Source organism: Halyomorpha halys, unplaced genomic scaffold, assembly GCF_000696795.3.
Source record: "Halyomorpha halys isolate HHAL.00 unplaced genomic scaffold, Hhal_1.1 Scaffold927.1, whole genome shotgun sequence".
In the NCBI taxonomy this organism is placed as follows: domain Eukaryota; kingdom Metazoa; phylum Arthropoda; class Insecta; order Hemiptera; family Pentatomidae; genus Halyomorpha; species Halyomorpha halys.
Genome location: NW_027107562.1, coordinates 165,236 through 178,394, shown reverse-complemented (window position 1 = coordinate 178,394; position 13,159 = coordinate 165,236). Strand labels below are relative to the sequence as shown.

General features: G+C 27.0%; 1 protein-coding gene across 3 annotated transcripts; it reads right to left on the bottom strand.

The window, feature by feature from the left end:
• Positions 1 to 5,197: 5,197 nt before the first annotated feature.
• On the bottom strand, positions 5,198 to 9,455 carry LOC106687205 (protein sister of odd and bowel). 3 transcript variants are annotated; one of them, XM_014430944.2, is made up of 3 exons: positions 9,333 to 9,455; positions 6,596 to 6,953; positions 5,198 to 5,872 (listed from the first exon to the last, which is right to left on the bottom strand). In XM_014430944.2, exons 1-3 carry the CDS (start codon positions 9,334 to 9,336, stop codon positions 5,638 to 5,640), a joined length of 597 nt encoding a protein of 198 aa, XP_014286430.1. In that variant the 5' UTR covers positions 9,337 to 9,455; the 3' UTR covers positions 5,198 to 5,637. The 3 variants fall into 3 exon arrangements, with proteins under 3 accessions (XP_014286430.1, XP_014286432.1, XP_014286429.1); XM_014430946.3 differs by lacking the exon at positions 9,333 to 9,455 and adding an exon at positions 9,109 to 9,243 and having other exon boundaries at positions 5,199 to 5,872; XM_014430943.2 differs by lacking the exon at positions 9,333 to 9,455 and adding an exon at positions 7,982 to 8,060 and having other exon boundaries at positions 5,201 to 5,872.
• Between the last annotated feature and the right edge of the window lie 3,704 nt (positions 9,456 to 13,159).

Here is a 13,159-nt window from a genome sequence, read left to right as displayed (position 1 = left end):
AGAGGCTTCCGATTCAACCAAACCCCGACAGAAATTTGAAATATGGTAAAGACGTTGCCGAATTTTATATTGCATTAAACTTTATTATTTTACTTAACGTTATGTAACTTTATTTTATTTTTTAAATTTTAGTATGTGATAATTTTATCGCTATTACTTATTGCTCAAGGTTGTGGCAGATTGTAACACTTAACAATAAATACAACAAATTTAATATATTGCGAAAAAAATCCATATCTTATGATTTTGCACGTATTTGAGTTTTGTCTGCAAAATTTACACGTTTTACTCTTTTTAGAATAAATTTAGATTTTTATTGCATTTTAAAAAAAATTTTCCCTAACTAATTTAGAGTTGAAAATTTATAAATTTGAGGCAAAGCAATCATTGATTAATAAATGCAGAGTCAAAATTCGTTTTACAAAAAAATAACATAAAATGGAATTATTTTGATCCGATGCTTCCTTCCATTTCACGGAATATATGAATATTCATATAACTGCATATGAAATCTTATAGCTTATATATTAATGAAATAAGATGGAAAATGTTAAATAAATTTTGCCAGAGGTAACAATCACTTTTTAAAAGTATCAAAAAAATATATAAAAAAAACACAAACATAATTAAAAATAAGATAATTAAGATAAAACAATTACTAGATTATAAAATATGTTATATATTTGTGGTAGTTAAAATCAACTTTTTTTTTTTAATAAATATTATTTTAAAAAATCCGTAGTATATATAGTTAGTTCTGTTTAAAATGCACGATGTTTGACTAGTACTACAACAATAAATAATTGTTTTATTATTAATATTAATTTTATTAAAAGAAAAATAAATAGGTGTATAAATTTTATATTATAATTATAGTATTTTTTTTGTCTTTATATAATTTTTGAAAAGGTATATTGTTGCCGCCTCTATGACTGGCAGTTAGTAACACCTCCGATAGAGCGCTCCACGTGTCAAAGCAACCCCGTATACTTTCACCCAAACTTTCACTATCTTCAAATCCAAACACATAAAAACATTGCTATATAAAAAGAAATAAAATATTTAATTATTACAAAGGTCCAAAAAATAAAATGAAAAAATACAAGAAAAACACGATTTCTAATAACTTTTTATCTTGAATATTTATCAATGAATGAACACTAGTTATTATCAAAAATTATAAATATTTTCTCTTGTATTAATTATTTAACTATAAATAGTAATTTAAATATGTTATAAGTAATATTATTATTTTAAGTTTATATGTATATTATGATTATAAAATGAAATTTCAGGTATTCAAAATTTAGCCAAAAATCTGAATTATAATTTTATTTCGATATCTTTATAAATATCTGAAGTGTATTTTATATGCCATGTTCCATACTTCTATATATCTATTTCGAATATAAACAAAATATAAGGTTTATTTTTTATATAGTTCGCATCTCTTTTGAAAGTTTTGTATTAATGTGCGGATTAATTAAAGATATGTATAAACTTAGATTTTAATTTAATAGAAAAAAAAACAAAAAACTAGGTAACACATAAAATGAATATAACAGAAAAACTAAGTATTGGGGATAAAGTTAGTTTAAAGTTTGAAGTAGCTGCGATTCCATAATTTGCAAAATAATTCTATACTTTATGATTTATTGTTCCATATAATATGAAAAAACAAAATAATGACCGTTAAATCAGAACAAAAAAACTCATATTCACATATAAATACAATAATGGTTAGTTAGAAAATTCTATTCAAATCGATCATTCTTGGTATTCCAAGTCAATATATTTATTGACATGAAAAATACAAAAAGTTTAAATATAAAGGTATAATATTTAAGTTAATTGATTATAATTTGCTAGATTTGGTAATTAAAATAATTTATTATGTCTAATTCCTAATTATTATCAATAGTTGAGAATTTTCTTATGATAAATGTCAATCAATCATTCCAAATAAATCTATTATATTATATAAAAATAAATATATTATATATACCAATACAAATATATAAAGAATCAAGAAATTAATACTGAGAAAAATAATTATATCAACCCTAATTAAATGAAAATTTCAATATGGCTTCTACTATGATAATTTGAGGTTGATACAAATCTTTGGGTATTTGTTAATTATTATTATTAGTATTTTAAAAATACTCACTATAATAATAATTGATAATTCACTATAATAAATATAATTGACAAATTTAGATATCACTTATTTAAAATAAAAATAAAAAAGGACATCATAATATTTATGTAAAATTTGGAAGATTCACAATCATTGTTGGTAGCTTAGAATATATTTTTTAAAGAAAATTTGTTGAGAATTTAGTAATTTAATAATTCAGATAGCTTCAAGAAAACTACTATTTTTAATTATAAATAAGCATATTAATAATTTTATTTAATTTTATAAACTAAAGATTTTTTCTTAGTAAATAAATATTTTTTACGTATTTATATCCGAATATTCACTTTATTGATCAAAATATTCCAAATCTTTGGAATTAATTTTTTCAATAATAAAATTAACTCAATAATAATTAAACATATTCAATAAATTCAATAATAATATCAATTATAAATATAAAATATAATATAATTAACAAATTTATTTAGTTTTTTATAATTCGATGATGATTTTTTACTTTACTGTTTTTTTTTCTATTTCAGAATTTATTTGATTTTTTTTTTACCTTAGTTTCCGTATTTATTAATTTTACGTTTGTGTGCCAATACTTACCGATACGTTTCGAACGGATTGTCCATCTTCAGAGCATACATTGTCATCTTTTGGTAGTGTTAAAAAAGTATTTCACAACTTTTAATTCAGAAATTAAGGTAAAAAAAAAACAGAAAAAATAAAAGAAAACATTGAAGACAAACCACTAATTTTTCTGTATATTTTTAAGAAATGTTGCTTAAAAAGCTATATCTTGAAAAATATTTAACGTAAATAACTCTATTAGGGCTCATATTTTAGCAAATTTACTACTCTTTAAATGACGTTCTCTTAGATTTTCTTGTGTTTTTCCTAATTTTTAAGATATAGAGCTCCGAATGAAAAATTATTTTTTTTATCGCTTTGAAACAGCCGCCATTTTTTATTCTTCCTACCTATACTTGGCAGACTCATCAATCTTGTTCATATTTGAAGATTTCAATTTGAAAATGTTCTAGAAACCTAACTACAAAATTGGCTGGGAGAGAAGCCGGGATCTCTTGAAGGCTTGCTTTATCTTTCACACAAGGGCAGCAAACCTTGGTTAAGAGTTACTTGGACTGGATGTAAATATAGTATTTAGTTGTTAATGTAAGTTTATTTTACTTTATTTTTATTTAACCTTAAATTTATTTATATTATAAATAAATTATTCTGTTTTACTATTTTTCTGGTAAGGCACTCTACTCCTAACTCCAAGAATCCGGGTTTGAATTCGGCTGTGGCAGATAATTATTTTCTGTTTCAATGTAGCCATGTGTATTCTAAATTGGGTATAAATCTGGAGGTCTAGCGTGAATCTAACCAAATTACCTTCTTGCGCAACCGTTTGTCTAGTAACAATTCCTTGCAAAGTACTGCATCCCTGACCTTTCATGTTTTTAAGCGGTACCGATTTAATTTTTAATATATTTTTTATTATATTGTAAGCATTTAATTTAAATTTTTTTTTCAGACTGTATTGTGTAAGCAAGATACTACATTCTTCAATAAAAAAAAATACAGAATTAAAAAAAAAAAAAACTATTTATCTTGGTAAAAATCTATGAATATAACAGAAAAATCAGTTCTTAATCATTAACGAAAGCTCTTATGCTCCAAACCTAAAAATATATTAATTTGATCAAACGTGAGATTTTTTTTCACATTCTGAAAAGTTTTAAGAAATTATTTATAATTATATTAGGAAATTAAAAAAAAAAATAACTTCAATCACCCTTTATCGATTAGTTAAATGACGTTTCGGACTAGTCCAATTTTTAAATAAACTTCTAGAATCATTAATTAAAACATTGTTAACAATTAAATTTTTTTCTATTAAATCTTTTCGAGATACGACATAATTTTTTTTTATACATTACATAAGATGATAAATGTAGATAATAGTGTTTATGATAAAATGCTTGGGTTGAAATTGAAATTGAAAAAGCAGTAAATTAAGTCATTTTGTTCTCATCAAACTCGATTTAAATTTAAAAATAATGAATTAATAGATTTTTTGATTTTATTAAATTCAAATGCTTTTAAATAGTTGGATAAGCTCGTGACTGAATATTTTTAACAGAGTGAGCTTTTATTAACTATCAAAAATTTAATGAACATTCTCTTAATTGTTTAATATATCAAAACAATGAAAAAGGAGTTTTCACCTACACCATTTTTCCTTTCAATTGGTCCAATATTCCGTAAGACATGATGTACTTACAATAACAATCATATTTTGAAAATACATAATTTATTTATTTTATCTCTGAACCATTTACTTTATTTATTTTGGTTTCTGTCTAACTTAATATATTGTGATTCCTAATGATAAACTATCTTGATTGAAGAGCTTTCGAATTTAGATTTAGTTTGTTTGTAAACGCAATCGTATTGATGTTTATTGTGACTACAAATTGATGATGTTGGAACAGCTTTCACTCTAAAATGTATTAATTTATTTTTTGTATTATATTGCTATTGGGAAGCATTATGAGTATGGAAATATATGAGATCACCCAAAGGAAACCAAAAATAGTACATCTCACTTTATAAGGCAATATTTACTTATTTGTATATCACATTATGAATTTTCCGTTATATTATAAAATTACTATATGTATAGCTAGATCATGTATATATTTAAAATTGCTCGCTTTTCTATGAAAAAAAGAGATATGAAAGATAAATTAAAAATTTAATTAATTACACATTATTATTAGGTAAGTGATAATTTTTAATTATAACTCAATTTTATTTTTTAATATAGATATATTTTGAGAACTATAGAACAGAATGCTATTTAGATAATATGAATATGATATTATGTAGAGTTTTTTGCTAAAGGGAACAAAAATAATTCATATGAAAATGAAGAAAAGGAAACTCAATTATTAATAATTAGAATAAATAATAATATGTATTGGTAAATAGACAAATAAAATATATATAGAAATTGCATGTACATAATTAATTCATAACCAGATTGGTCTTCTAACAATCCTATATATTTGAGCAGCATAAGAAATATAAATATAAATAAAAAAAAAATAATAAAACCTCAAATATCATAGTCATTATTTTTTATTAATACTTTGTACATTTAATTTTATTTAACTACTAAACACTGGGACAGTAATATTAACTCTATTAAACAATATACTATTTATACAAGAAAAAATTTACAATATAAATATACATCATTAATGCCCCGAATGAGGTGGTAACACTTATACGAATAATTAAATACTTCCATTACGAGATCCTCCATTTTGGTATAAAATTAACACTGGGATAGAAAATACAAAGAAAAGAAGCTGGGCTGTTCTTAAACAGCACGTAACTTCAAGTCGAGGAACTTTAAAAGAAAGAATGGATCGATTTGACTAGATGAAAGGATTGAACATGAAGCTATGCCTCGTTCATCGGCTAAGGATCTCGTCAATCGTGAATCCCCTCTTCGGGCGTGGAGGCTCCTGATGGGTGAGAAGGTGGGTCTTCAGGTTGGATCGTTGGTTGAAGGTTCTGTTACAAACTGGACACTTGTGGGGAGATTCTTCCTGGTGCAGGATCTTGTGTACGGCAAGAGTTCTCGATTGGCAGAAGCCTTTACCGCATTCTCCGCATTTGAAAGGCTTTTCCTTGCTGTGGATGTATCTGTGAGCAAAGGAAAGGAAATTGTTAACACTATAATATTTTATAATTTGTACAATATATAATACAATAACGGCAGATATAGACTGAACCAAAAATATTAACAATTAAAGAAAAATAATCTCTTAATATTCGCGAGTTTATTCACCAATTTAAATAGAGCGTTAAGTTTCGTGATGGGCAAATAGCTAAATTCCCGTATGTTGAATCTATCTTCCAATTTAAGTAAAGTTCGTATTGGGCAGCAATGACAAGATTTGGAAATGTTGAGTCCATCTTCCAGTGTAAACACAGCTTTAGGTTTTGTGACAACAAAAATGCTATTTACGTTTAAATGTCGTTATTTCAAATGCTTGGTATGTTTTTTTATATCTTATACATTGTACTTGATTTGGAGTTTTTATTCAAATATCCAAATTGCGAGAACGCCGATTGCTGTACTTCACGAAAATTACTTTCCTGAATTCCCCTCTCTTGAAAGGACTGTCAAAATAACACAATCGTTGTGTAAATTTTAGAAAACATTCACCTCTAATTGAGACTAGGAATCGGATCGATTGATAACTACTGATACCAAATCAGAATCACGAGGCCTAGGAATGATTCATTCATTTCCTCATTTTCTGTTTATAAACGTGATAACACTTTTTAATTATTACTTCCATAACTAGTATTTTTTTTAATGTATCAAATTAACGGATTAATAAACGTGTTGTTTTTAATTACCTGTGATCTCTAAGATGGTCCTGCCTCCTGAAGGCCTTGCCACAGATGTCGCACGAGTACGGCCGCTCGTCCGTGTGCGTCCTCTCGTGAATCAGGAGGTTGTAGGATTTTGTAAACTGCCTGTTGCAGAACTTGCATATGAACTGCTTCTTCGGCCTGGAGTAGGGTCTCGCTGGTGGTATAGCAGGTTGTGGGTGGCATCGCAACCAGTGTGCAAGGAGCAACCCATAAGGTTCTGCTGGTTGGTAAGCAGGTTCCTGGGGGTTGAAATCGGGACTTGAAGTCGAACGGCTGGGGCTAGCTTCTGGAGAGCTTGAACTGTGTGGTGGAGTAAGCATTGCGCTATCTTCTTTTGTACCTGATAACATAAATTAAAATATGGAATAAATATAAAATACAACATAACATTAATAACTATCATTATCACTCATACTCTCTCATATATGTCTCAAATATCTTCCACCCTCCTCCTCCCACCACTAATAATCCCTGAAAGTTTCAAAATTTAAAATTGGAAAACCTACTTCAAACTGTGAAAACTGCCTTAAAATATTACTTGAAGATCTTATTGTATTCAAAATTATTTATTCACGCTATTAAGAGAGGTAGATTTTCCAAAAATGCTTACGAAAAGTACAGATTTAGGGCAGGTACGGGGACACCGGCAATTTTATAAAATCCACTCAAAATTTTTGAAATAAAATTATATTTGAATCCCCACCCTCCGGTAACTTAAAGCAACTTCCCTACGGTTGATAAGGATTATATTTTAATTTGTAAACAAAAAAATATATATATAACGTAACATCACAATACACATTTTTTAAAACTGATATATATGTATGTATAAATAATAAAAACGTTATTAATTTATCCCAGATTTAAAAAGAAAATTTAATTAATAAATATAAAAAGGAAATATATATATTTTTCAAAACTAGTATAAAAAAAATTCTTAAGCTTTTATGCAAATTTATACTAAAAAATTTGTCACTGAAAGAATTTAAAATTTTAATAATAAATTTGTGTATATATATGAATGAGTCGTTGCATCCCAAAACGAGCAAAATATACTTTCAAATTTTTAATTTTTTTTTTAATTACAATTTTATCACTAGATTATCACTAGACAAAATAATGTTAAATAAATAAATTTAAAAAATTTAATACGGACTTGGACGGTTTTCGAGTGCAACGCCTCAAATACTGTTTGTTTTGAACTAGTCACACGTAACGTTTATGAAAATCTTGACCTATGAGTATAATTCAAGACTTACACAATAACGATTAGATGCTTTGACAATATAGTTCACAAATAAAATAACGCACTAAGACACAACGTTCATACGACTACAAGATAAAAAACAACTAGTAGAGTTTCCACACCTGTGTGTATGTGTAACATGGGTAGGCACTGGTAGCAATCTGGTTTAGAGCAAAACGACATGTTTGTTACTGATGCTATCTGTTCTGACTGTACCCGCTAAGGGCGAAGGTGGGCCAAGTAGCAAAGGGGGGCGCATGCGCGGCAAGCCCAAACCGCATTGGTCAGCACAGGGAGTGGTGGGGGTGAGTTACCCCTTCCTGTCAAAACAACCCCCCCGGCTTGATATACGACCCTTGCTAGTAGTTGACAGGGACACTTTAAAATGGTACAATAGAAAGATCTTTGTGGTCTGTTTGCCCACACTCTCTTCAAATAAGTTCCACTCCCAACAAAAGTCTTTTTGGCTTTAAATCTACCGACGACAAGTGTCAACCTCTAATGTTTTTGCTATAATTGTGTGTGGTCTGCGTATCCATGGTTCATGGCCAAAATGATTTATTATAGTTCCTGTTTCAATTACTGTAAATAGACCGATCAAAAAAATTCGATATAATACTTTTAAAAACATAAGTATGATATTCAAATATAGCTGTTTTCTTGAATATTGGCACGTCTTACATAATAGTAATAATAATAAGTACAGGAGTAGCATATAAACATTTTAAAATTCATTTTTTAAATATTGACGACAAAATAAACATATTACACCTGTACTTTTTCATCATATGCCAATTAAAAAAAAAAATTATCCAAGCTATAATTGCATAGTAAATTCTACAATATTTAAAGAAAAGTCAAAAAAGAATAAGTAAATTACTTTAAAAATATGCAATGACAAAAGTGCAACATATCTTAAATAATTATAGAGGAAAAAACAACATAAAATTAAAATAACATATCTGTGTCTCTTAGAACTAAATTCACTAAATAAACATATTGATCCAGTACTTTACCCATTTTCCAAGATATGCCGGTTTTTCAGGAAAAAAAATCTTCTAATTAACCAAGCTATATCTTCATTGTAAATTATATAATATTTAAAGTAAAGTCCAAAAAGAATATTGGATAAACAATAAAAACACAAAAATGTGCAATGACAAAAGTAAAAAAGATAATTAAAATTAAAACATATCTGTGTCTCTTTGAATAAAATTTACTAAATAAACATATTCTATCTGTACTTTACCCATTTTTCAAGATATCCCGTTTGTTTTAAGAAACAAAATTTCTCATTATAAATTATGCAATATTTCAGAAAAGACGAAAAAGAATACAGAAATACTATACAAATATGCAATGACAAAAGTGAAAAATATCTTCAATAATCAAAGGGAAAAAAAACAAAACATAAAATTAAAAACACATCTGTATCTCTTAGAACTAAATAAACATATTGCACCAGTACTTTACCCATTTTTCAACATATGCCGCAATTAAGGAAAAAAAATCTTCGAATTAACCAAGCTATATTTTCATTGTAAATTACACAATATTTAAAGAAAAGTCGAAAAAGAATACAGAAATTATTTTTAAAATATGCAATGGCAATAGTGAAAAATATCTTAAATAATCATAGGGAAAAAAAACAAAACATAAAACACATCTGTCTCTCTTAGAACTAAATAAACATATCGTACCAGTAATTTACCCATTTATCAATATATGCCGTTTTTTTTTTAAAAAACAAATTTTTTATTATAAATTATACAATATTTTAAAAAAAATTCGAAAAAGAATAATGAAATTACTATAAAAATATGCAATGACAAAAGTGAAAAATATCTTAAATAATTATAGGATAAATTATAACATAAATTTTAAAAACACATCTGTATCTCTTAGAACTAAATAAACATATTGTACCAGTACTTAACCCATTTTTCAAGATAAGCTACTTTTTTACGAAAAAAAATCTTTGAATTTTGATGTACTGGGCATGTACAATTAAATGATCTACAATATCAGATAGGTTTTGCCCTCATTTAAATAGTTTGACATGCTTATATGATCAATTTTTTAAAAAATCATATAAACTATAATTTTATATATTTTAAATAAATAAACAGTTCTTAATGTTAGCAATTTATAATAAATAATGGATAAATACAAACTATTCAAGAATTTTATGAATAACGAAAGGAGAAAAAAGGAAAAAATTGAAACATCCTATTGGAACGTGAAAACCGAAACTACTCGATCTTTCCCGATTGCATTTCGGCTTCATTAAATTCTTGTATTCTTGACTGGAACAAAATTTATATTTCTTACTCTCACCTCGAGAAACAAGAATTTTTTATTAATAAATTATAGTAATTTCTGTGTTCTTTTTTGACTTTAATTTAAATATTGTATAATTTACAATGAAAATATAGCTTGGTTAATTCGATTTTTTTTTCTTTAATAGGGCCATATCTTGAAAAATGGGTAAAGTATTGGTAAAATATGTTTATTTAGTTCTAAGAGATACAGATGTGTTTTTTTAATTTTATGTTGTTTTTTCCCCTATAATTATTTAATTAAGATATTTTTCACTTTTGTCATTGCATATTTTTATAGTAATATCTGCGTTATTTTTCGACTCTACTTTAAATATTGTATAATATACAATGAAAATATGGCTTGATTAATTCGAATTTTTTTTTCTTCAATCGGTGCTTATCTTGAAAAATGTGTAAAGTACTTTAAATATTGTATAATATACAATGAAAATATGGCTTGGTTAATTCGAATTTGTTTTTCTTCAATGGGTGCTTATCTTGAAAAATGTGTAAAGTACAGGTACAATATGTTTATTTAGTTCTAAGAGACAAAGATATGTTTTTGATTGTATTTTTTTTTTCGATAATTACAAAATACCAATAATTTCAATACGAGACCCCAATCTACAAACAATGTTGTATGGGACGGTAAGTGAAAGTTGCATGATGAGCGCTCCTTAATTAATTTCCGTAATTTCAATTTTGTAAAACTTTTCGTTACATACGTGCACACTGACACTTACACACACAGAGCAAAATTTGAGACCAGAAAAGGAGCGTTTCCGTCGAAAACGAGAGCTATATGAAAATAAAAAAAATAAAACCAAAATTGCTCTACTTTTGTTTCTCTAGATTCAAATAAAAATACAAATAAATATATATATTTGTCACATTTCTTAAGTCCACGATTCTAAGCCTCCTTCCACTACATAGGTACAAAGTGTTCTTAACCAACCTAATTTTACCCCGGACTTCGGCACTTTTTACAATTCTACATTTCGTTCATTTTTGCCCAAAATAAACTATTTTCTATTAGTGTATTCTGAATTCAATAATTTTAGTTCAATCCTTATCTAGTTCCACCCATCCCTACAATCCACCTCGAAGGTTGAAACGGCAGTGGACAAGAGACTTATTGTAAAATAAAAATGGACAATTGGAGTTCTGGCAATGGTCAGATTCTCCACTCAAGTTGAGTGTTTACGGCTTTAGTGCACTCGCTCAGCCTCCACTGGCTCATTACCAGTGATGCGGCGAGAGGGATGCGCTGGGATCTTATGAGCTCTGCTCTACCCCTCACACGTCGGGATAGAGTGGGTTCAGGGTTTCTTTTATTTTATTTATTTTTTCATGAACATAGTTTGATTATATTCATTTTCTTTATCCTTCTGTCTGTATATATTTTAAGAGAGATTTTTTTTTCATTTATTTATTTAGTTGTATTTTTATTTTATTTTATTTAAGAATGAATCTGATCATTCATCACTATTACCTGTTGCCCACAATGGTGTGGCAGATTGTAATATCTATCAATAAATAAAGTTAAAAATATGAATTCAATAATATCGGAAAGTGTTTTATATCTAGTATTTCCTGCATTAATATTGGATACTCGGCCGTTATTAAAAGTGGGTAGATGGAGATTATGCAGCGCAATGGTTAATAAATAAAAATACAAAAAAACAATTATCCTTTTATTAATTTATTGTTCTGAATAAAAAATAAAAAACAGTAAATACTCTAAAAACAACATTTGCTAAGTAAATACGCAAGCTGGTGCTTCAGTAATGAGGAAAGTAGCAGTCTATTATCGTTATCATATCTATAAGTATAGATAGGCAATAAAAAAAGAATACAATGAAAATAAAAAAAATAATTGTGTTCTAAATTGTCTTGAGTTACCTATCTAGTAAGCTTAAAAAAAAAACAAAGCAAATTTTAAGTACGATTTTAATATTTTATTTTACCCTAGGTATTAAAAAGATACGATTTTATTAATATATTTAAATTGAGATAGCTTGAAAATTTTCGTGCAAGGATGGACATTTAAGCAGTGCATTTACATCCAGACATATACATTTCTATATACATATATATTGCTAATGATTGACTATGAATATACATAAATGAGGATATGATTCGGAGAGGGAGGGGCTAGTCAGAGAACACAAATAATTAGGGACTTATTAGTGCCAAAGTTTCGGCCAGAATTTCAAGCCTTCGTTAGAGAAGGAAAACAAAATAACAAGATAACAACCATAATGAATAAAAGAAATTACAGAATAATTAGAAAATAACTAGCAATACAGATCACTCATACTATTGAAAGAAAATGTACAGTCTAAGTATTATAAGAAGATAAAGGCTATATGAGAATATTAATAATATAATATATTATTATATTATCTACTATAATACAGAGAATATATTAATGTAAGTATATTAAAATTGAAAAACAGGAAAAAAAATATTGAAAATATAGCCTTTATTTTCTTATAATACTTAGACTAGGCACTTTTATTCAATACTATTCATGTATATATATATTGCTTGTTATGTTCTAATCATTGTGTAACTCCTTTTATTCATTATGGTTGTTATCTTGTTTTTTGTTCTTGGTCCTGATGAAGGCTTGAAGTTCTGGCCGAAACGTTGGCATTATAATTCATTTACTCATGTTTATTGAAAAATTTATGTATAAACTAACTAATTTTAAAATACCGGATTTTTGAAGAAATCCTATTTTTTTTGTTTTTTTAATGTTTCTTCTGTCAATTCTTCATATTCCTCCCACCCATATAGTTTTAAATGATTATAAGGCAGAGGAGTTCAATTGGACTAATGTTTAGGTAGAAATATTTATTGTATACTCCCCAGTTTGGAGCTACAGGAATTGTATCCACGAAGGATAACCCTGAGTCTGACAAGCAGAAGTCGGTTTAGTAAGGTTCTAATGTACGTCTACATAATATTTATATA

Coding starts and splice junctions, on each gene's coding strand:
- LOC106687205 (XM_014430943.2), bottom strand. CDS start 8,042: ATGTCGTTTTGCTCTAAACCAGATTGCTACCAGTGCCTACCCATGTTA. Junction 6,954..7,981: donor CATGTTACACATACACACAG/GTGTGGAAACTC, acceptor TTATGTTATCAG/GTACAAAAGAAGATAGCGCA. Junction 5,873..6,595: donor GACCATCTTAGAGATCACAG/GTAATTAAAAAC, acceptor CTTTGCTCACAG/ATACATCCACAGCAAGGAAA.